The sequence below is a fragment of the Muntiacus reevesi genome, chromosome 6 (assembly GCF_963930625.1).
Source record: "Muntiacus reevesi chromosome 6, mMunRee1.1, whole genome shotgun sequence".
NCBI classification, from domain to species: Eukaryota; Metazoa; Chordata; class Mammalia; order Artiodactyla; family Cervidae; genus Muntiacus; species Muntiacus reevesi.
Genome location: NC_089254.1, coordinates 52,805,458 through 52,830,415, shown reverse-complemented (window position 1 = coordinate 52,830,415; position 24,958 = coordinate 52,805,458). Strand labels below are relative to the sequence as shown.

The 24,958-nt window shown below is 36.4% G+C and overlaps 1 protein-coding gene across 2 annotated transcripts in view; it reads right to left on the bottom strand.

Annotated features, from left to right (window-relative positions):
* Nucleotides 1-774: 774 nt before the first annotated feature.
* The window catches only part of TMEM168 (transmembrane protein 168), a 50,415-nt gene continuing 26,231 nt past the window's right edge, over nucleotides 775-24,958 (bottom strand). For both annotated transcript variants that reach the window (XM_065939898.1, XM_065939899.1), the window contains exons 3-5: nucleotides 14,208-14,350; nucleotides 11,912-12,186; nucleotides 775-5,665 (exon numbers count right to left, since the gene is read on the bottom strand). In XM_065939898.1, coding sequence (XP_065795970.1) covers nucleotides 5,118-5,665; nucleotides 11,912-12,186; nucleotides 14,208-14,350 — 966 coding nt within the window. In that variant the 3' untranslated portion in view covers nucleotides 775-5,117. The remainder of the gene's footprint in view (nucleotides 5,666-11,911; nucleotides 12,187-14,207; nucleotides 14,351-24,958) is intronic.

Below are 24,958 nucleotides of genomic sequence, written 5' to 3'. Positions count from 1 at the left end.
GGATACAAGAGTATGAACTGGGTGGCAGAGAAAAGCAAGCAGTAGCCTAGCAGCCTGGCAGAAGATGCCCTTGGGGAGGTGTGTCTGAGCAGCCCAGTACAACTCCAAAAAGGCTTCAGCATCAGACTGCTGGAAAATTAAGAAGCTGAGAAATGGAGTTGGTATTAGCATAATTAATAACTGAAGATCTTTATATCAACTAATTGCCTATCTTCCCTATACTTATGTTCCTACAGTGGTGATGGTGTAGTTGCTAAGTTGTGTCCAACTCCTGTGATCCCATGGACTGGAGCCTGCCAGGCTCCTCTGTCCATGGAATTTCCCAGGCAAAAATACTGGATATGGGTTACCATTTCCTTCTTCAGGGAGTCTTCCTGACCCAGGGATCAAACCCATGTCTCCTGCCTTGCAGGCAGGTTCTTTACTGCTGAACCACCAGGAAAGCCACATGTGCTTATAGCCAGGTGTTTACCCCCTTGACAAAATATGCAAACAGTTCTCTAAGGGCATGTAGGTATTTATACCTGAATAAAACCTTGTTTTGGCGTGTGGGAGTCCCACAGTATAAAATCTGGCTTAAAGCTCAGTTTGAGATGCAGTTTCTTAGCCAGCCACAGGTGTGTCATTTGGGGAGAGTTACTTAAGTTCATTTCCTCAGTTTCCTTTTATTCATAGAAGTATATCCATCATAAAAAGTGGTTGTAAGAATTTAATAAAATCATGTATACGGAAGTGCTTAGCACAGTGACTAGAACATAATAAACATTCAATAAATGATAGCCATTGACATTTTTATTGTTACTGATGAATTAGTTGTTTTAAGTGGAAAGGGGGGAAAGAATCCAAAGGTTAGGTTTTTGAAAAAATATAGCAGTATCTCTTCTAATCAGGTAGGAGAGAAATAGGTGAGAATGGGTATGAATGCATGTGGATGTATAATAAGATTACAAATCAAAATCCCCACCCCACTTTCCTCACCAATACCTAATTGTGTAGAACAAGAAATCAATATGCATTAGGATTCCAAAGAACCTAGAAATACCTATTTTAAAATTGCATTAAGATGGTACCCACCTGAAATTCCATCAGTATTCAAACAAAATTATTTATTTAGAGAAAATCCACTGTGTTGTTTGCGTTTCTAAGACATGACAAAGGATTTTTTAAAATATTCAGTATAGAATACCATTAACATTGAAAATTGTGCCCAAAGAACGTAGTGCAAGATTAAAACTGCTTTCAAGTCTTGTGATTTACACTAAGAATTAATCAAATATTGCTCAGCATGTTGGTATGTTTTAATATAAAAATATTTTTAATTCACATGGCGTAAACATTGCTGGTCTAGGGAGATATGCCATGTTCCTCACTTACCCTGCCACACCGATTTAAAATTGATCAAGAGTTCTAGGTCCAGACCAAACAGCAACAACAAAAGTTTACTAAACTTGTCTATTTGCTCTTAATTAAATTCATAGTTAAAAAAATATAATATTGTGAGGTCATCACACAAGATGGTTGGCCAATTCAATTTTTTAAATCAATCAAAAGGGTTTTTACATATTAACATTAAAAAAGCTTTGCAATCAGCCTACAGTGTTCGAATTTTGAATCAGCTTTGGTCTAAGTAATAGTTCCTAAAAAACATAAATGTAAATGTTCATCAACAAAATAGCTGCTCAAAATAATTGCTGCTTAAATTTCATTCTTTCATACTTTATACCTATGTGTTGCAACTATTGTGGATATGCCAAAGATGAGATGATTTTAGTTTTCTTAGCTTGTCATGAAGGTGCATGTGTTCTGAGGCCCTTTTTTTTTCTCTGATTTTACAATCTAGTAGTTACTGATAGGCACAGGCAAATGCTTTGTTCATCAGACTTTCTTCTAATAATTTCCATTTGTGATAAATCTCCAATCTGTCTATATGTTTCTAATGGGATATCAATGAAAGAGTCAATCATACTGGAGGACATGATGAAAAGGGACTCAACCGTGAAAGAGCTACTTTTTGGTGATAATCAGGTATGTTTTCAATCAAACCTATCTTAAAGTTTTCCCTTCCTTCATCTTGATCCTTATCGCTCTTTAACTACAAATGTGATATTTGTTTTCTTTTCACTGATGCTGTAATTGTCTTTGGTAATTGTTAACAATGAGGATCTTGAAATAATATCCACTTAAGGTAAAACTGTCAAGAAAATGTAATAATTTACAATCAGACTATTCCAATTTCTCTTTAGGAATCTAAATTCATTCACTCAAACACCTCCTATTATAAGCAAGGCTTATACCTACTCTTCTGGGTAACTGTATGAGAAATATCAAGATGTGTAGGCCTTTGCTTGAAAAGAGATGACAGTCTAGTATCTTCCAATATAGATGTTAAAAAGTGCTGACAGATTTAACTCCTTTGAGCATTTACTATCAAATATACTTAATCACATGCTTAAAATTAAGCCATTTTCTTCTGGCATATATAATATTAACACATCACCTGTGGAAAGGTAATGTAGAACATTGCCTTGAAGGAGGTTAGGCTCTAAATGTGAAAGAATATCTATAAAAAATGCAGTACCCCAAACAGTAAACATATTTAAGCCAAAATTTACAAATAAAATGTAGTTACAAATAGACTTTAATGAAGATTCTGGCTCAAAAAAATTCTACCCACTAATGCATTAGATATAAATGCATTTTAATTAGCAGTGTAGCTTTTAAAAAGTGTTTAACTTATGAAAACACTGTTCATAAAAATTGCCTCCTGAAAAAGGTCTTTTCTCTAGAATTTCATATTAAGAAGAGGGAGATAGAAAGCTATACAAAAAAAGATAAATCCAAGTCCCAGAAGAGTTTAGTCAGAGCAAATTAAAACAAAATTTTGAAAGAAATAATAGTTTTTTTTTGTGTGTGTGGTTTTTAACAAGGTACCACACAAGGAAACAAGTCAACAGTATGCTGAAAAACATCTCCATGTTATCTATTTCTTTTAGTGGCATGGTAAAATTTTGCCCTTTCATAATTTCTATCACTTTAAATAACCCCTTCCTAAACATACGATATATAAAACAAAGGCCATAAGAAAATTAGTCTCATTGTCACATCTGTTTTTGAATCCTTAGGTAGAAGTAAGCAATTATCTTTCCTGTAATATTCCTTCTCCAAACTATCACTTTGTTTCATCAAAGTTAATAAGTAGGCTCAAATCACATTTTTAGCCCAGGCTTTTTCAGTTGTACTTAATAGAAAATATATATCAAAGTATTAGCGCTGTGGCTGTAAAAATGTCTGCTACCTTTTGAATGCGATTTTTAGTAAAATCTTAGTTTCACTTTATGAAGAATACAGGATATACTTTTATATTTGGCTTTCTCAGAGTAAAGGGATATGCTTTAGTTAAAGCTCATTTGCTCAACACTGGCTCGGAATTTAAAAGCTGGTTTTACTTAACCTTAATTAAACTTTTGTAGCTGTAAGCTCATCATTTTAACACTTGGCTTGTCTGCTACACTATTTCTGAGTAGTAGTGAAACACTATACTATTTCATTTGGATGATGTTGATGTAAATATGTAACCAAATATTAGAAAATTTCATAATAGTTGCACATTTTTGGACTATCCCTTTTAATATACTAAAATATGTGAAAAATTAATTTTTGACAAAATTTTATTCATAGCATTAGGAAAATCATACTCAAAACACAGAAAAAATCAGACTATATAACAATGCTGCATAGATAGTGGTATACAAGTTCCCTGACGCTAAGTGACTTCTTTCTAACTAGAACTGCTATTTTCAAGTCACAGGTAGAAAATGGTAGAGGCATTATTTCCTCTGAGGCTGGAAAAAATGGCTTTTATGGTGAGAAATTACACCATTTAAACAGCAAAGATTAGAGTATCCTCCAGTTTAAATCTACTCCCTTCATGTTATTTTTCAGAAATGAAAACTTAGAATGTTAGGATTATTAGAAAGGAATAGGAGGTAAATTACCTTTTAGGAGATAGCCCAATCCATGCCTGCTTTAATTAGATAAAACACTGAAGTTTTAAAAATTACAACCACACCGTTATGCTTAACTAGAATTGCCAGTATGAATACTTTTTTACATAATACATTACAGGTATACAAGAAAAAAAAAAAGAAATGACCCTGTTTCCAATCCTTTGACCTCAAGTAGAAAAAAGTGTTACCACTAATGGGGATCTGAAAAATTGTTTTCATGACACAGCATTAACTCTACAGAGATCAAAATCATTTCTCAATACTGAAAATAGCCTAAATCAATGACAAATGGCTACATTTCTTTCATAAAATTACATTTTGAAAGGGAAGACAATTTATTTGGGAGGAATTTGTAGCTGAAAACATTTTTATTAAGAAAACATTGTTACCCTGAGAAAGACTCTTAAAACTGCCAGTGCTTTCAGAGGCTCCCAGCAAGGCATGCAGGAGCAAGTTGTAGGCTCTAGCTTCTTACAGTTACCTATATGAAGAATGTTTTTACCTAAACAGTGACTTGGGCTTCTCTGCGATACTGGTAACAGGTCACAGCCAAGTGTCTAAATGTGATGGATGATAAGCAAACTTTACATATTCATTTTAAGCAGACTTCTTCCTTTTCCCTTTTCTGAGAGTGAGTGTGAAATTCTTCAAACGGTTTTGGACTCAAACCTACTGTTCACAAAAATAATCTTCTGTAAGCAAATTGGTAGTTTTCTTATAACAGTAAACAAATTGTCTGGTTTACATTCTCTAATCTATGCCTAGAAAATAAGGCATTGATAATTCTTCATTGGCCACTGCAGAGCAGAGACAAGTCTTCTTTCTAATCAAAGGCATATGCAAACATTCCTCAAAGTGCATTGTTATTATTTTTTAACATCTCTTATGTATTGACAAAGTCAACATTTTGACTCCCTATATATTTTTAGTACAAAATGCTTACTCCCAACTCCTTACACATACCATAATTACTTGAGAAAAGACAAAATAAGATCAGCTACAGAAGTAGCAAGATATTTTTTACAAATAAAAATACAATATACAAAAAATGGCAAGTTAGTGATAAGTGGTAGAATAAACTCTCAATAATACTCCACTTTGGGTGCCAAATTAAGATTTGACGAGTTTGAAGCCTTGTCCTGTATCCAGCACAGCAGGAAGAAACCAACTCATTTTTAATCTTTTCAAGCACCTAAAACAAGTCTTGCAGATCCAAAAAAGGTTCAGACCACACAACCAATTTGCCAAATGCACTAGTGGATACGTAATACGAGGAAAGTACAGCATCCAGTGCTTGGCCACGTCGCTTCCCGTTGGCAGGTGCAGCGTGTAGTCACTCCACCGTTTAGACACGCCGTACACTGCTTTCACTGTGCGTCCCTTTTCAGTCCAGCAGATGTTATTAGTGGTGTTGCAGTTATATTCTACCCAGTCTTTTGTGAAGTCACCCAGCTGAGGTGGGTCAGCTTCTTCGATATCTATTGTCTTTGTCATCTCTGCTCCTTGCACTGCAATATACTGGTCATTGATTTTTCTTACTTCTTTCACCCAAGGAGTTGAATTCTCACTGTCTAATATGATAATAAGTCGGGAACAGAAGGAACCATTTTTTTCTCGCCACCATTCTAAAAGTGTGTCAAGGCGTAGTATGTCGCCACCTGTGAACAAAAGAAAGTTCAGTAGAGCAATTTAAGTGTCTTACTAACAATACTATTTTGTCTTGAGTGTATTGTCTTTAAGTTTTCAAAGTTAAATATGTAAGAAAAAAGAGGGTGCCTTCTTTTCAAAGTCTCTTTACAGAAGAAATTTCAGAAACAGAAAATAGACTTTCAAGTAAAACCAAAAAAACTAAAAAATCCAATCACCCTGTTTCTTAAAGAGATATGCTATGATTAAAAAAAAATGCTATGAAAAAATAAGAAAATTATTTAATAAAGTTAAATTTGGTGAAAAGAAATTATACAGCAAAGCTAATATTCTACATTGGGCAGCAAATTATGACTTGTGGTCATATCTAGCCTGCTGCTAGTTTTGCACGGCCTGAGAGGTAAGAACTGATTTTAAATTTTGAATGTTGTAAAAAAAATTTTTAAGAGAAGTTTGTGATGTAAAAATTAAGAGGAAATTTAAATTTCATATTTCTATAAATGTCTATGACTGCTTTTATTCTACAGAAAGCTAAGTATAGTTGCAACAGGGACTTTATGGCCTACCAAGTCCAAAATACCTGATCCTTACAGAAAAAGGGTGCTTACCCCTGTTCTATATCTCTGATAAACTGTTAACTTATCCTCATATGTGGGTACCTACTAGATAAAAAACACTCTCCCTCCTAGTTAACAAGAGTTTGGAATTGGTTTATTTTTAAATCAGTTTTATACCCCAAAACAACAAAGGATTAAAAAAAACATGTATCAGAAATGTCTAAGGTAAAAATATTTCTGACCTAGAAAGCTGTCTTACAGCTACTCATTATACATTTTGTTCATATTGTATGGGGTTTTTTTTGCATTAAAATTTTAAATATACTGTATTAAAATTTGATCACTTAATTTTTAGTACTCCATTAAATTTTGTGCCCCAGGCATCTGCCATTCTCACCTCACTCTAGTTCAGGCTCTGTCTTAAATGGTACACTAATCCAATCCTTCCAATTCTAGGAATTTACCCTAAGAAGGGGCAGGGATGTGGACAAAAATCACATATAAAGATCATCTTCCTACTGCTACCTCAGATAGTGTAAAATCTGAAACAACTGAAGGAATGGAAGTAATTATAACCTTATGAGGGGGTTTTATCATAAATCATATTTATAAAGAAATTTTAACAATAAAATATGATATTAGGAGAAAAAGTATGACATAGAAGTGTATCTACAAAAATAATAGCAATAGTTAATGTCTGGGTATTCGGATTTCAGGTGGCTTTTGTTGTACTTTTTAATATCTTCCAAAATTTTTACATTGTCATTTTTATAATTAGAAGAAAGTTTTAACATGCTACAATTTACTAATACAAGCTCCAACAACCTAGCTCCAGAATAGGTATTTCTACCAATAGCAACCATCTTCTTTGCTAATCTATCAAAATGACAATACTGGAGAGACAGAAAATCTTTTAGAATTTGGATTCTATCAGTAATATGATCTATAAAGACAGAGCATATATCACATTCTTTATGAATAATAAATACTCTTTTATTCACCAGACTGTGACAATGCAAAATTTGTTTCATGAATTGCTCTTACACACGTTTGTCATCTCTGAGGCGCTATTTTTCACGTATTACTAATGTATTGCTTCACAGACACCTCTATAAGGTAAGTTTTTAAAAGGATCAAGCTCACTTTTCATTATTTCTACTTATATTAAACTTCTCTGGAGAGGACAACATAGATTATAAGAGTTATACAAATTCCATCTGCCATAAAACATTGTCTAACTTGCCTTCTACAACTATTTCAATAAATATTCTGTAGCGCATGCTACACTAATTCTTATACACATGCTCTTTAGATATTAGCAAGAAATTAAAGGGCTTTTTAATGCTGCTTTAATACTAATTCTCTTGTCTTGTTTTGCTCTACTTTCTCCTATGAAAAGGTTCTATGTCAAATTTGGCTTTTGGCCCAGATGTAAAGTACTTACATTTATCTCAGTAATATCTGATGCTGTTCAAGTAATATCTGATGCTGTTCAAGACTGTTTTTAAAGACTTTATCTGTGATAAACTGCTTTATAGGTTAAATAGATTGTTTCATTTGTCTCTCTTGTCATTACCAAATTGTTTTTTACCCTCAAGCAAAGAGGCTAAGATACTAGGTTCCACATTATGAAGTCCTACAAGTGTAAGAAGACTACACATTCTAAGAAGTACTGTGAGTAAAGATATGGGTAAAGGAGCACACACACATTTTTTCTCACAGTGAGTTCTGACCTATTCTTAACCTAAAATCTAATCCTGATGCTTCCTATCTAAAGGTTTTAAGAAAAAAATTTTTTTAAAGAAAATTATTTATTAATAAGTTCTCACACTTAGTATGCACGCAGAGCTTAGAGTTCTTTGTCACTTAGACTGGAATGGAAAGCATTTTCTTCAGAGCAGAGGTGTTCAGTAACATTTCTGAGAAAGAATCAACTTCTGGGGCTTTTTCAGGCAGGTCAAGGGAAGGAACTGATTGAAAACAGGATGCATTCTCTGGGCCTGGTTTAACCTGCAAGTGAGCCAGGTGCCTCAGGCCAGCGGGGAGTACATGGTTGCTGAATTATGGGGCAAAGCCGAGCCCTCTTGGGGACGGTAAGGCCTGTCGACCTATGCTTTCTCCACTGTTTTGTTCTACTTTTACAATAAAGTGTCTCACAGAGAAAATTACACATACAGGAACAAGTCTTCTTAGCTAACAGAATTCTATAATGGTCTACTTATCCCATCTTTATAATATTTTTAATGTATAATATTGTAGAAGGTAACTATTAGACATTTATCTAAACTATAACATTACTTTAAAGTGTCTTCATAAATTATTTTCAGTTCACAGTGAAGGAAAACATAAGAACACTGACATTTATGCTACTGCTATTCATCTTGGTATCTATTACATTTACTAAGAAAAAACTACTATAAATATCAGTAAACTGAACATCTAGAGTTTATTTCCAAAGTCATCTTTTAAAAAATGTTTGAGATAAATTAAGAGTTAAGAAAATACAAACTTTTGGGAAAATGTTTATATTAAGTAATAAATACTTCATGTAAACATAAGCTTGCAAAAAAAAAAAACAAAAAAAACATAAGCTTGCTTTAAAAACTATTAGACCTAGAGACTGTCATACAGAGTGAAACAAGTCAGAAAAACGATTAAATCGTGTACTAATGCATGTTATGTGGAATCCAGGAAAATGGTATGGATAAATTTATTTGCAAAGCAGAAATAAAGACATAAACAGAGAGGAAAAAAATGTATAGATACCAGGGGGGCACATAAGGGTTAGTGGGATGGACTGGGAGACTGGGATTGACGTATTGACACTACTGTGCATAAAGTAGATAACTGATGAGAACCAACTGTATGCTAAGGAAACTACTCCGTGCTCTGTGGTGACCTAAATGGGAAGTGAAGTGGAAGTCACACTTCCAGAGTCGTGTCTGACTCTTTGTGACCCCATAGACTATACAGTCCATGGAATTCTCCAGGTCAGAATACTGGAGTGGGTATCCCTTCTCCAGGAGATCTTCCCAACCCAGGGGTCGAACCCAGGTCTCCTACATTGCAGGCGGATTCTTTACCAGCTGAGCCACCAGGGAAGCCCAACCTCAATGGAAAGGAAATCCAAAAGAGAGGGGATAGAGGTATACATATAACTGATCTACTTTTCTGTACAGCAGAAACTAACAACACGGTAAGGCAACTATACTCAAGAAAATATAAACACAGATAATCAAATGAAAGCACAGTGCCACAGAACAGTATGGATTAGATTCCTTTTCTTCACTGGAATTCTTTAAGTATTAACCAATTTAACCTTTAGAAATGAAGTACCTGTCTTGTAATGGAAAAGCTGCATTTCATTGTGAAGCTATAATTTGTCCCTGGCTGCTTTATTCGTCATTAAAGCATTCTCTAAGCTTTGTATGTTTAACATTTAGCATATAATAAGAAACAGTATTTTAAAAAGTCTAGATATAGCAATGATCTCAAAGCCCATACCCGGATATGGTTTTCTTGAACTTGTTTGGGATAAGCTTGTCAGTTAGCATGCTCTCCCCACTGCCTCTCAGACTTCCTGTTTCAACCTGACACTCCAACCCACACATCTGATATCATCAATAATGAAAAAATTTCCAGGTTAAGTCTAAGATAATAGCCACCACTGCTGATCTAATATCAATCATTTTTGTTATTGCTCCAATGAAACATGTTTGTTATTTATGTAGAGGACAGTATGCTTTACTAACTATTCAAAAGTCAAGTCACTGGGTAGAATTCATTATTTCTCTTTACTACAATCATATGCTTAGGAAAAAACTATAATTCATGCAGTAATTAAATGAAATAGAAATTTAAAAAATGAAATTACTTTCTTATAAAAAATAACGAAGAATATATGCATGGCCACCAAAATTATGCCCCTCCCCTTGCATTTGAATTATTATAAGCATTTCAGTAGTAGTTTTCAACTAATCAATCCCTGCTTTTAGGTTTGAAATAAATTTCTGTAAAAATGTTTGAACTGACTAAAACTTTTTCTCTTGGGCTCTGAAGTACACAGAATGCTATACTTTACCTGAATTTGAAATAGCTGTAAAGGTTAAAAAATTATTTTATATGTTGTCTTATTAAAAAGTCACAAGTTGAGTAAATGATTTTATAACCTTATGCTGAAGTAGTTTTAAGTTGACTAGTTTCTTTCATATTACAGTATTTCAAAAATGGGTGAACCATGCTAACAAAAGTATCTTTGGAACCAGAACATATCATTTCCGTGCCTTTGTGGTTTTTACCTTTGGCAGCAACATAGTACAGTGGCAGGGAGGGGGGATTTTAGGCGTCAGGCAAACACGGACTTGAATCGTGGTTCCATCACTTAGGAATAGTATGACCATAGGTAAGTTATGTAACCACTTTCAGCTTTCATTTCATCCTTTGAAAAATAGAGGTGACAGTATCTCAAAGAATTTCAAGTGACGATTAAGTTAATGTGTATAAAGTACCAAACATAGTAGCTATGCGTCAAACATACTCAGTAAGTATTGGGGCTTCCCTAGTGGCTCATATGGTAAACAATCTGCCTGTAAAGCAGGAGACCTGGGTTCAATTCCTTATTAGTTTGACTTTACTCTTTCTAGACAGCCATTGACTTAATCAGTATTTGTTAGACCAAAAAATTACAAAAATCTATTTATAATAAAACCCTGGAAACCAATCTGGCACTAAATTACTGAGACCATGATGGTTTGAAATCATGTCTACTTTAACCTTGAGTTTATTTCCTTTCTTCTGGAATTCTTGTATTGGCACTCTATCTCTGTCCTTCCATAATACTTCTCTTTATATTTTTCTGTGAGTATCTTTTTCTACTTTTTAGGAAAAAAAGGATATAATTAAGTCTAAAAGAAGTATTCCTAATCTAAAATAAGAAAATTACCCATTTTGTCATGATTCATTCAATGATTTTATCCATCTTATGTACTACTTAAGGAACCCCACTATTTGCCAGACTCTCTTCCAGCACTAAGCAAGTTATCTCATAAAACAAAGCCTTCGATTTACAGTGTCTCTTCTCTAGTTGGGAAAACCAACAAACAAATTTACATCTAAATCTCATTTCCCTCTTGGCAAGGAGGTTTAATATTACCCCTTCTATTTGCAGATGAGAGAACTGAAATAGAGTAATATGCCTCAAACAGCAGTGCTGGGGCAAATTAGGACAGAGTAAAGGTCTCCTGACCTAAACACTACTCCAACCACATTGTATCACCTGCTGCTTAAAATTATGGTGCGTTTTCTAACAAACAAAATTGAACATGGGAAGAACTAATGAAGTATCTATAATCTTAAAGACTTAGAAGTATTAGTCAAATAAGTCAATCAGCTTCTGAAAAATATAACTATTTAATAATTCTGAAAATAGTTTAAAGGGAAACTAATTGTAAGTCTCATATCAAGCAGTCAGATTTTTTTTCTTCCAATCAACACAAAATATAATTTTCGAAACCTTTAGAGATCACTAAAATTATGCTAAACAAGTATGCTGGAGAAAAGGTAAACAAAACAGTCGTATGTATACTTGGTAAACTATAAAGTGGAAAATTGAGAATTTTGAAACATTGTTTCAGTGTGAAGGACAGATTTTCACAAACAGGTGTATCTTTACAACAGTGAAATTGCCAGAGGTGGACTTACCTGCAAGAGCCCACTCTCCTGTACCATGGGTGTGTCCACTGTAATATAAAACATATGTATCATGCCTAGGCCCATCCACAGTCCGAAGTTCAAGGAAAGCTTTCAGTTTGGAATGTAGAGTATCAAAAGACAGTCCACTTGTAGAATAGTCACACCCATAGGTCTCAATCATGTGATAAGCAAAAAATCTTTGGATAGCATTGAGCATGCCAGTAGACCTCAAATTTAACTCCTGTACATGTTCTGGTGGAAGAAGCGTTGGCTGACCATCAGGACTGAAAAAGGAGGAAAAAACATCATTTTGGTGTTCATGAAGTGTTCATTCTATGTCACATGACTATTTTTCATTTATAATAAATTATCTAAGATTCCTAAGTTACTATTAACTAAATGACATAATCTTTTTTTTTTAAAAAAAACCCATCTTTTCTAAATTTTCCACAGTGCTAAGAATTATGCTTGGAAAATCAAAGCCTAGTTTCTAAAAATTATACCTCTTATCAGTAAGATCTGGTGCTCTGTGACAACCTAGACGGGTGGGATGGGGGGTCTATGGGATGGAGGTTCTAGAGGAAGGGCACATATGTATACTGATGATTGATTCATGGTGTTGTATAGCAGGTACCAACACAACACTGTAAACCAATTATCCTCCACAAAAAAATATATAAAACTGAAAGCTGGGAGGATATCTCCAAATGTGGATTGTACTACTCTTCATTCTTTATTCGCATCTTCTTACCAAATGAGATATTAAACAAGACTTTAAAAAGCAAGACTGTACTAATTTTACCCCCAAAATGTTTCAAGAACACTGGATTGGCGACAATAAGGAAAGTACTTTTTTCTTGAGAAAAAACACAGTATGGAAACAGTATTTTAAATTAATTTCCATATTGAAAAATAGTCTTTATAAAGTGTTCAAGTTTTACTAACTTGAGGTACACAAATGACAGAACAACTTACCTTTTAATAAATGACATTTAAAACAATTATTATAATTTAGGTCCATTGCTTTATACTACAGAACACTAATTGAAGACAGGCTTGATCCTGGAATACATGTAAAATGGTATGCTGGTAAAGATGATAAACCAGTTCTTAAAACTAGCAGGATCAAATCAATTTTCAGGGAGAAAAAAAATCATCACTCCTATCCAGAAACTGGATTTCTAAATAGGAATTTTGAAAACTTTACATTTGCTTCATGTATTATCCATACTATTCTGATAATTCTACAAAAGCTTTCATTAAAAAACAAAACATTTTGTCCCATATTTTATTCTTTAACAGCCACAGAACAGTAAAAGAGTAAACAATCATAATCAAAAATTACAATAAAAATCTGTAAATTACTACTTTCACGTATTCTTCCTAGAGAGTTGTCACATCTTTATATTTCTTTTGAAATATATTTCTTTTACTTCTCATAAGAATCTTCACCTTATTTATCAAATTTTTAATACGGAGGAAAGTATTTACTACAAATAGTCAACTTTGTGGTTTTATGTCAAATATTTAAAATCCAATAAAAACTTTATGTTCAGTTTTCTCCCACCTCTGCCAAGGAAAACATGATGACTACTTTGTCAGCAGAATTCACTACTGGCAAGGAACTATTTTTTTTTTTCCCTATTTCAAAGGTACTTAAACTATAAAAGAAAAACTAAAATTTGGTAATGATTATAGATTGAAACAGATTAGTCACATATTAGAGTCAAAATTATTTAAATAAAACTTCGATGAGATATTTGATTTTATTGTGAATGTTTCTGAATTCCTGGTATTTGGACTACATTTTCAAGTGGATAGTATTTTTACATTCATATTCTCATGACCGCTTCATGACATTCCTCTGTCTGCATTTTAAATTAAGACACTGAGGTTGAGAGAGTTTATGATTTGCTTAAAGGAACACAGAACTAGAATTTAGGAAGCTCAGGTCCAGTGTACATTCTATGACACTTCACCATGTGGTTTCACAACTCCTTAAACAAGATATTCCTAAGAAAATGGAAGAAATTTACAAAGAAAATCTACTCATATTTTTATGATTTTTAGCTAAAATATACTCTAATCACATTTACCAAAAACAAAACTTTAATTGAACCCTTAAGATTACTACTCAGAGTAGATAAAGGTTTTTAAACATTTGGGATAAATGAAAAAAATGCGAGTATTATATTTTGAGAATATTATAGCTTTGAAAAAATGAGCTATCAGCTTATATTCATACAAATATTAGAAGAATGCTAAGAGTCAAGGTGCTATGACTAATTACACTAGGTTACTGTACCTGCAAAAATTGGTGGGAATCACAATAGCATATCCAACAGATGTTCCTCCTAAACAGCTACCCAATTCATGGAAGAGGCCATGAGCCATAGATTCCAAAGGCAAAACAATTAGAAACATGCTCAAGAAGATTCCGTTTGTTGGCTAAAAAAAATTTAAAACAGTATGTTTACATAGCATGTGTGATTAAACTTATGTATGTGAGTATGCATATATATTTATATAAATCCATATTTATTCATTTTTTGCTCCTACTTCCAAAAAGGATTAAAAGGATAATTAATGATCTAAAATCCATTATAAGTTGAAAGACACAAGTAAGAACACATGGATAAACAAGAGAGCCTACCTAAGTTTATCTATAAGCTCCTGGACATCATGGTAAAACAAACGTAACATATTATATTTTTAAAATTTGTCAAATAATATCCCAAACTAAAAACATGTATAATATACATATATGTAACATTTTTAATATGACAGAGAAAAAAAGCCAGAAAACAAATCCTTTCCTGTTAAAACCCACATGCTTTAAATCATTTTTCAAATAACACACTTATTTATCAGAGTGTAGAAAGGGTCTTTTTTTCCCCTGTGAAAAGTCCGAAAACTAAGAGAAAATTTTAAAATGTAAACTCCTTAAAACTATAAAAATGAATTCCATTCTTAAACTTATAATACAGCTTTCCTTTGAAAATATCTAGACTCTTTGTAACTAAATCAAAACTAAAATATGTTTATCTATACATTAAGAACATTTAAGCAGCCTAAAAACAATGGAAAAAGGGAGGCAGGCGAAATTTTAAGAGAAGGCAGATTTAGGTAGTATTTGCAATTAAAATAAAAAAGGACCCATTTAAATGAAAAGAAAATGAAAGCATGAGTCACTCAGTATCAACCTGTATTCTTACAATACGGATAGTATTTCACATTCTCTGTGTTGCTAGTGAACCTATTACACAGTTAGGTGTGTATGTGCATGAAGGAATACTTGTTTTTCTAACACAAGTGGCTCATTTGATCTGAATTTTAGTGAAAAAAAAAAAAAAAAAAAGTTGAATCCCATAATGGAAAAATGGATAATGCCCTATTTTTGGTACACTGGTGGTGGTGGTTTAGTCGCTAAGTCTTGTCTGACTCTCAAGACCCCATGGACTGGAGCCCACCAGGCTCCTCTGTCCATGGGATTTCCCAGGCAAGAATAGTGGAGTGGGTTGCCATTTCCTTCTCCACGGGATCTTCCCAACCCAGGGATTGAACCCATGTCTCCTGCATTGCAACTGGATTCTTTACTGCCACCAGGGAAGCCCACTTTTGGTATATTCTGTGTTATCAATTACATAAATAATACAGTACATGCTCAATTTAGAAACAAGAGAAAAAGATATGATTAGATTCATTCTGAGTACTATTAACATACACAGATAACTGTTTAAAATATGTTCAAACTTCATGCAATATATGTAATCACAAATATTTAGTCTTTTACCAAAGTGGGATGATATATAATGTTCTGCAAACTTTCTAATACCACTATAAGCCTATTAATGTAATTCTAAATCATTTGTAAATACCAAATGGCATTACTACCATATTTATGAAATTTTAATTAGCTGATTTCCTATTTGTGTATTTAGATTCCTTAAATTTTTCCTCTGTGATAAACAAAACCAGAATAAGTATTGAGTACTCTGATGATTACATTAAATATCTTTGATCATTTGGGTTCAACTTTGATGAAGTATTTTGCCATGGGGCTTTCTATTAATGATTCACAGCTTTGTTTTTGCTATCAATATAAGTGTAATGTAGTCATGTTATGTCTTGCTAAATCTTCTCCATCTACCTAAAGATCAAGATGGTATTTTACATTATCCTCTAAAGGTTTTGTTTTTTTTTTCACTTTGCTTTTAAGTCTATAATCCAAATATAGTTGACTTTTATAAGAACAGTTCAAATTAAGTTTTTTATATGAGCACTCAACTATTTACCAATTACTGAAAATTCCAACCATCCCACATTACCGTGCTAATTTTGTCATGAATCAGGCATTCGGATACCTGCTTTTTTACTCTTATGTTCCACTGGCCTATCTGTTTTTTCAAATAGTTCCTTTTGCCCACATTTCCTCCTTTCTTTCTGGGACTCCAGTAAAACACAAATGAGATTTCGCTGTATCTTCTATGAGTCTTATCCTTCTGTACAGTATATCCTCTATTTTTCCTCTTCAAGCTTCTACTTTCATAGCTTTCTCTGAACTATATTTTCCAGCTCACTAATGCTCACTTCTCATTTGTCTGTTAAACTTGCATACTGAGTAAATTTCAGGTATTTTATTTTCTGATTCAAAAACATGTCTAAAAAGAAAATAAAAGCCTGTCCAGTTCTTTTTCAATCTGCCTTGTCGCTTTTTTATATTAATAGCTTCCAGTTTCCCACCATTAATTACTATCTTTGCTTTTGTTTTTACTATTTTTGCTTTTGTTTTCCAACTTGCTAAGTATGATGGCTTTCTGTGTTTGATAATTCCAGTAAACCAAGACATTTTGGTGTGCCTATTGTCTGCTGGTTCTGTTGCTTCTTGCTCTTGATGCCATGTGAGTGAGTGAGAGAGAGAGAGAATCTGGTTATATTTATGAGTTGAATACTGTATGCAAAAAATTATTATATGACTAATTTCAGAGCTAGGATAATTATACCTTTTCCAAGAGGATTTCTGTTTTTTCTAGGGAGCTGTGGGCATTAACAATTTATATATCTTAATCCAGGCTATATCACTAACAGGATACAGTATCAGGATGCAAATTCATTAGAGGGTGTAAAGTATTTATTAAAAAATACATTTCTACTATAAACACCAACTTCTTCTTATACAACTTATGTCCAAGAGAATATACATAGTTTTTATACTTAGGTTAATAACTATATCAGTCAGAAAAATCACTCTTTTATGACATAGCTTACAATTTAAAAGATGAAACAATTGTCACAACAATTGCTACAGCAACTTCAGTGGCTGTTTTTAAACATTACTTGTTTAACTCTTAGGTTTAACAGGTAATCATCCTATCTACAATTATTAATAATTTCATTATTTTCTTTTCAATTTCTATACCTCTATTGCATATACTGTTCCATTATAATAGGAAATACTTTGATCAATTAAACCCTTATCCACATTAAAGTGGATGGGGAACTTTTAGATATGGATGGCTAACTGTACTACACCATAAATATAAGGGACTCCAGTAAATGCAAATTTTGGTATTCAGAGGAGGTACTGGAACCAATCCATTGTAGATACCTAAGGATCACTGTACATTCAAATTATGTCAGCCATTTACATAAAATAATTACTGGCAGTGGGGGGGTCAAAATGGTGGAGGAGTAGGATAGGAAGCTCACCTTCCCTAACAGAAACATTAAAAACACATCTATGAGTGGAATGACTGAAACAGAACATGTACTGAAAGCTAGCGGAAGACCTCAGACTTCTCAAAGGGCAAGAAAACCTCCACGTAACTGGGTAGGACAAAAGGAAGAGGAAACAGAGACGAAGCCTGCACCCAGGGAGGAGCTGTGGAGGCAAGTTTCCCACACCCTGGGCAGTCCCTCACCGGCACGGAGATCAGCCTAGATGGAGGGAGCTTCAGAGGCTAGGAGTAGAGTGCAGCGTTTGTGGAGGGCACAACAGTAACGGGAACAGAGGTTGGCACTGCCACCCTGCACTCCCCGCCTAAGATGCTCACATGTTGGTGAAGTTGGGGGCTAGGTACTAAAGTACAGGCTTCAGAGGTCAGACGCAGGGAGGAGACCAGGGTTGGCTGTATGGAGACAGCCTGAAGAAGCTAGACGGTAGCAACAGAGCAGGTACTCAGAAGAGGCTGGGGCTGATGAGAGATACCAAGTGCCGTTGTTGAGGGGGTGTGCATGGGAAGAGGGGTGAGACCACCGTAAGAGCTCCTCTCCCTGTGACCACTTGGCAACAGGACACTGCCCACAGCAGTTCTGGGGGCAGGCGCAAGTCATTGCGGCTATCCTAGGCCCCAGAGTTGGCTATGAACTGCCACTACAAGACCTAACAGCAGGTGCCAAGCACTGCCACCACCATCCTGGGAGTGTGTGGACAGCAGCTGCCCACAGGAGACCCATGAGCAGTGCCAAGCTCTGGCCCTGCTGTCCCAGGAGTGTGCAGACAGCCACCACCCCCAGGAGACCCAAGAGCAGGTGTCGAAGACTGCCCCCTCTGTCCTATGTGTGCACAAGGGCCTCTGAATCTGCAACCACGTATCAAGGGGGTAACGGCCAGCACACACTGAGGAAAGAGACAGAGAGCATCCAAACTAAAAGCAGCCCCTTGACTCTGGAAAAGATGGCCGAGTAGAAGGACGTGAGCTCACCTCTTCTCATGAAGAGGCTTCCTTGGTGTCTCAGGTGATAAAGATCCTGCCTGCAATGTACAAGGCCAGGGCTAGATTCCTGGGTTGGAAAGATCCCCTGGAGAAGGGAATGGCTATTCACTCCAGTATTCACGCCTGGAGAATATAATGGACAGAGAAGTCTAGGAAGCTAAAGACCATAGGGTTGCAAAGAGTCAGACATGACTGAGCGACTAACACTTTCACTTTCACATCTCATGAAAACACCAAAATCACAACTGCTGAACAGTCATCTACAAAACCACTGGAGCCTACCAAAAAAGGTATTTTACAATCAAGCAAAAATATGATGGAGTAGAAGAACATGCGCTCATCTTCTCCTGCAAGAACACCAAAATCACAACTAGCTGCTGAACAATCATTGACAGGAGAATGTTGGAACCCACCAAAAAAAGATACTCCACATCCAAGGGCAAAGGAGAAGCTGCAGCAAGACAGCAGGAGGGGTGCAATCATGTTTAAAATCAAACTTCATACCCGTCAGAGACGCCTGGAAAGCACAGAGAAAACCTTGTGCACATCAAGATGCAGGGAGAGGGACAGTGATCCCACGAGAGACCGAGCCAGACCTGCCTGTGACTGTCTGAGGGTCTCCTGTGGAGGCACTGGTCAGCAGTCGCCTGCTGAGGGGTCAGGAACACTGACGGCAGCAGTCCTAGGAGGTGTGGTGTGTGGCATAAATCCTCCCGAGGCTGCCACTGCATGCTAAGTCACCTTGGTCATATCCGACTCTTTGCTACCCTATGGACTGTAGCCTTCCAGACTCCTCTGTTCATGGGATTCTTCGGGCAAGAATACTGGAGTGGGTTGCCACTTCCTCCTGCAGGGAAAATTCCCACCCCAGGGACTGAACCCACGTCCCTCATGTCTCTTGCTGGCAGGCAGGTCCTCTACCACTAGCGCCATCCGCCATCTGGGAAGAGCTGCCAGGTGGCAATACATAAACGGGAGAACAGTTATACCAAAGAAGTTCTCATGCTGCTGCGAAAGTTCTAGGCTCCACAACAGACTTCCCAACCTGGGGATTTGGTAAAGAGACTGAGAATCCCACAGGAATTTGACTCTGGAGGCCAGTAGGATCTGATTACAGAACTTCCACAGGGCTGGGGATGTAACAGAGACTTGGAGGCACAGACAACACCTTGTGTGACCCAGGACCCAGGAGAGAGGAGCAGTGACCCCACAAGAGACTGAGCCAGACTTGCCTGTGAGTGTCCAGGAGTCTCTGGTGGAGACGTGGGTTGACTAAGACCTGCCGCGGGGTCAGGGACACTGACAGCCGCAGTCCTGGGAGGCGCGCCGTGGGGCGTAAGTCTTCTAAAGGAGGTCGCCGTTACCACCATTACTCCTACCACAGATTAAGGCCAAACTACAGGCAGGGAGCACAGCCCCACCCATCAGCAGAAAACTGGACTAAAGACTTACTGAGCAGGGCCTTGCCCACCAGAGGAAGACCTACTTTTCTTCACAGCCAGTCCCTCCCCCCAGGAAGTCTGCACAGGCCTCTTACCCACATCCATGAGGGTAAACAGAATGAAAACCAAAATCCCAGAAAACTAAACAAAATGATCACGTGGATCACAGCTTTGTTAACTTAATCAAACTATGAGCCATACAGTGTAGGAGCACCCAAGACTGATGGTGGAGAGTTCTGACAAAACATGGTCCACTGGAGGAGGGAATGGCAAACCACTTCAGCATTCTTATCTTGAGAACTCCAAGAACAATATGAAAAGGCAAAAAGATATGGCACTGAAAGATAAAACCCCCAGGTCAGTAGGTGTCCAATATGCTACCGGAGAAGAGTAGAAAAATAGATCCAGAAGGAATGAAGAGGCTGAGTCAAACCAGAAACGAAGTCCAGTTGTGGATATGTCTGGTGGTGAAAGTAAAGAACAATACTGCATAGGAACCTGGAATGTTAGGTCCATGAATCAAGGTGAATTGGAAGTAGTCAGACAGGAGATGGCATGAGTGAACATCAACAATTTAGCAATCATTGAACTAAAATCTCCAGGAGTTGGTGATGGACAGGGAGGCCTGGGGTGCTGCAATTTATGGGGTTGCAAAGTCGGACACAACTGAGAGACTGAACTAAAATGGATGGAAATGGGTGAATTTTAATTCAGATGACTATTATATCTACTACTGTGGGCAAAAATTCATTAGAAGAAATGGAGTAGCCTGCAGAGTCAACAAATGAGTTCATACTGCAGTACTGGGCGCACTCTCAAAAATGACAGGAAAATCTCAGTTCATTTTCAAGGCAAACCAATCAATATCACAGTAATCCAAGTTTATGCCCCAGCCACTAATGCTGAAGAAGCTGAAGTCGAATGGTTCTAGGATGACCTACAAGACTTGCTAGAACACCAAAGAAAAAAAAAAAAGTCCTTTTCATCACAGAAGTCTGGAATGCAAAAGCAGGAAGTTAAGAGATATTTGGAATAACAGGCAAGTTTGGTCTTAGAGTACAAAATTAAGCAGGGACAGGCTAACAGAGCTCTGCAAAGAGAACGCACGGGTCAGAGCAAACATCCTCTTCCAACAACACAACAGACGACTCTACACATGGACATCACCAGATGGTCAATACCAAAATTAGACTGATTAGATTCTTTGCAGCCGAGGTGGAGAAGCTCTATACAGTCAGCAAAAACAAGATCAGGAGCTTACTGTGGCTCAGATCATGAACTCCATATTGCAAAATTCAGGCTTAAACTGAAGAAGGTAGGGAAAACCACTAGGCCATTCAGTTATAAGCTAAATCAAATCCCTTATGATTATACAGTAGAAGTGACAAATAGATGCAAGGGATTAGATCTGATATATGAGTGCCAGAAGAGCTATGGACAGAGGTTTGCAACACCGTAAATGAGGCAGTGACTAAAATCACCCCCAAGAAAAAATGCAACAAGGCAAAACTGTTGTCTGACTAGGCCTTACAAATAGCTAAGAAAAGAAGAGAAGCAAAGGTAAAGGAGAAAAGGAAAGATAAATCCATCTGAATGTAGAGTTACAAAGAATATCAAGGAGAGAGAAGAAAACCTTCTTAAGTGAAGAATGCAAAGAAACAGAGGAAAACAATAGAATGAGAAGGACTAGAGACCGCTTCAAGAAAATTAGAGATACCAAGAAAACATTTAATGCAAAGATGGGCACAATAAAGGACAGAAAGGTTATGGGACCTAACAGAAGCACAAGATACTAACAATAGGTGGAAGAATACACAGGAGAACTATACAAAAAGATCTTAATGACTCAGATAAACACGAAGGTGTGATCACACATCTAGAGCCAAACATTCTGGAGTGTGAACTCAAGTGGGCCTTAGAAAGCATTACTATGAACAAAGCTAGTGGAAGTGATGGAATTCCAGCTGAGCTATTTCAAATCCAGGAGGAGAACGTGGAGATCCGCCAGACCTTCGACCAGACACTGCTGGAGCTCAACAACCTCTGAGGGCTGGCCCTGCCCCAAGCCAGGCTAGCTGCCACCCCAACCAATAAAACTGATGTTACCAGCAAAAAAAAAACCACCACCACCACCAACAAAAACCACTAGTACTGAAATTGAAACTGATTAAAATCTTCAAACTAACAAAAGTACAGGACCAGATGCCTTCACAGATGAATACTATCGAACAATTACAGAAGAGTTAACACCTGTTCTGAAAGACTTCAAAAAACTGCAGAGGAACATTCCCAAGTTCATTCTACAAGGCAACCATCACCCTGACAGAAAAACCAGACAAAGATACCACAAAACAAGAAAATTACAGTCATTATCACTGATGAACATAGAGGCAAAACTACTCAACAAATTCTAGCAAACTGAATGCAACAGTACATTAACAGCACTATACATCAAGTGGGATTTATCCCAGGAATGCAAAGATGCTTCAATATCCACAAATCAATCAGTGTGATACAGCACATCAACGACAAATAAAAACCATAAGATCTTCACAATAGATGCAGAAAAGATGTTTGATAATATTCAACACCCTTTGATGATAAAAACTCTCCAGAAAGTGGGCATAGAGGGACTTACTTCAACATATTTAATGCTATATACTGACTAGCATTATAAAGCAAGAAAATGTAGGAAAGGGTTAATATACTTTAAAATCAGGGCAACCACAAATCAAAATCATACAACAGTTTCACAAAAACCTAAAAGAGGAACACAAGCATAAGATAAAAGGAAATCCTCAAACCACAAAAAGAAAAACAAAAAAGAAAAGAAACAAAGAGGAAACAAAAAATCACCTGGGAAACAAGGTTTGAGATGGCAATAAATACATAAATATCAATGAAAGAAAGTCACTATGAAAGTGAAAGTTGCTCAGTTGTGTCTGACTCTTTGCGACCCCATGGACTATACAGGCCACAGAATTCTCCAGGCCAGAATACTGGAGCGGGTAGCTGTTCCCTTCTCCAGGGGATCTTCCCAACCCAGGGATCAAACCCAGGTCTCCTGCATTGTAGGCAGATTCTTTACCAGCTAAGCCACCAGGGAAGCCTATGTATCAATAATTACCTTAAATGTCAATGGACTGAATGCTGCAATCAAAAAACACAAAGTGGCAGACTAGGTAAAACTAACACAAGAGCCTACAATACTGCTGCCTACAAGAGACCCTCTTTAGGGTAAAGGACACACATAGATTAAAAGTGAGGGGATGGAAAAAATATTTCATGCAAACAGAAATGACAAGAAAATGGGACTTGCAAAATTCACATTAGACAGATTTTAAAATAAAGACTATAAAGGAAGATAAAGAAGGACAGTATATAATGACAAAAGGATCAATACAAAAGAGGACATCACACTCACCAACTTTTATGCACCTAATACAGAATCACCAAAATACATAAAACAAATACTTTTTTTAAGGCTTCCCAGGTGGCTCGGTGGTAAAGAATCCACCTGCCAAGCAGGAGACACAGGTTGGGTGGAGAAGATTCCTTGGAGAAGGAAATAGGAACCCACTACAGTATTAGTGCCTGGGACATCCCATGGACAGAGATGCTTGGCAGGACTTCCCCTGGCATGGGTTTCAGAAGAGTTGGACACAGCTTAGCGACTAAACAACAACAACAACAATATTGGACATAAAGGGAGACATTGAGGGGAACACAATAATAGCAGAAGACTTAAGACCCCACTCACATCTTCTAGACAAAGAATTAATAAGGCAACAGCGATCCTAAATGATAAAATAGAACCGTTAGACTGACATTTCATCCAAAGGAAACAGAATACACGTTCTTTTTAAGTGCACATGGAACTTTCTCTAGGACTGACCACGTACTAGGGCACAAAACTATCATTGATAAATTTAAGAGTACAGAAATTACTTCAAGCATTTTCTCCGACCACAATGATACAAAACTAGAAATCAACCATGGGGAAAAAATGAGGAAAAAGCAATCACATGGAGACTAAATAAGTTACTAAAAAAACAATAGTTCAACAAGGAAATCAAAATGGAAATTAAAAAATACCTTGAGACAAATGACAATGAAAACACAACCATTAAAAAAAAAACCAAAAACTATGGGACACAGTCAAGAGCAGTTCTTAGAGGGAGGTTCATAGGAATACAAACCTTCATCAAAAAACAAGAAAAACCTTAAATGAACGACCTAACCTATGACCAAAAATAATTAGAAAAAACAAGAAGAAACAAAGGTGGAACAAGGGTGCCCTGAATGGATTAAAGATTTAAATGTTAGTCTGGACACTATATAACTCCTATAGGAAAATGTAGGCAGAACCCTCTGACATAAATCACAGCAATATTTTTTGGATCCACTTCTTAAGAGTAATGAAAAGAAAAACAAAGATAAACAAATGGCACCTAATTAAACTTAAAAGTTTTGCACACCAAGGGAAACCATAAACAAAACAAAAAGACAACCTAGGAGAAAATATTTGCAAACTACGTGACCAACGTAGTTTTTCCAGTAGTCATGTACAGATGTGAAAGTTGGACCATAAAGAAGGCTGAGTGCTGAAGAATTGATGTTTTCACTTGTGGTGCTAGAGAAGACCCTTGAGAGAGTCCCTTGGACTACAAAGAGATCAAACTAGTCAATCCTAAAGGAAATCAACCCTGAATATTCACTGGAAGGACTGATCCTGAAGCTGAAGATCCAATATTTTGGTCACCTGATGTGACAAGCTGACTCACTGGAAAAGACCCTGATGCTGGGAAACACTGAGGGCAGAGGAAGAAGAGGGTAATAGAAGATGAGATGGTTAGACAGCATCACTGACTCAATGGACATGAATTTGAGCAAACTCT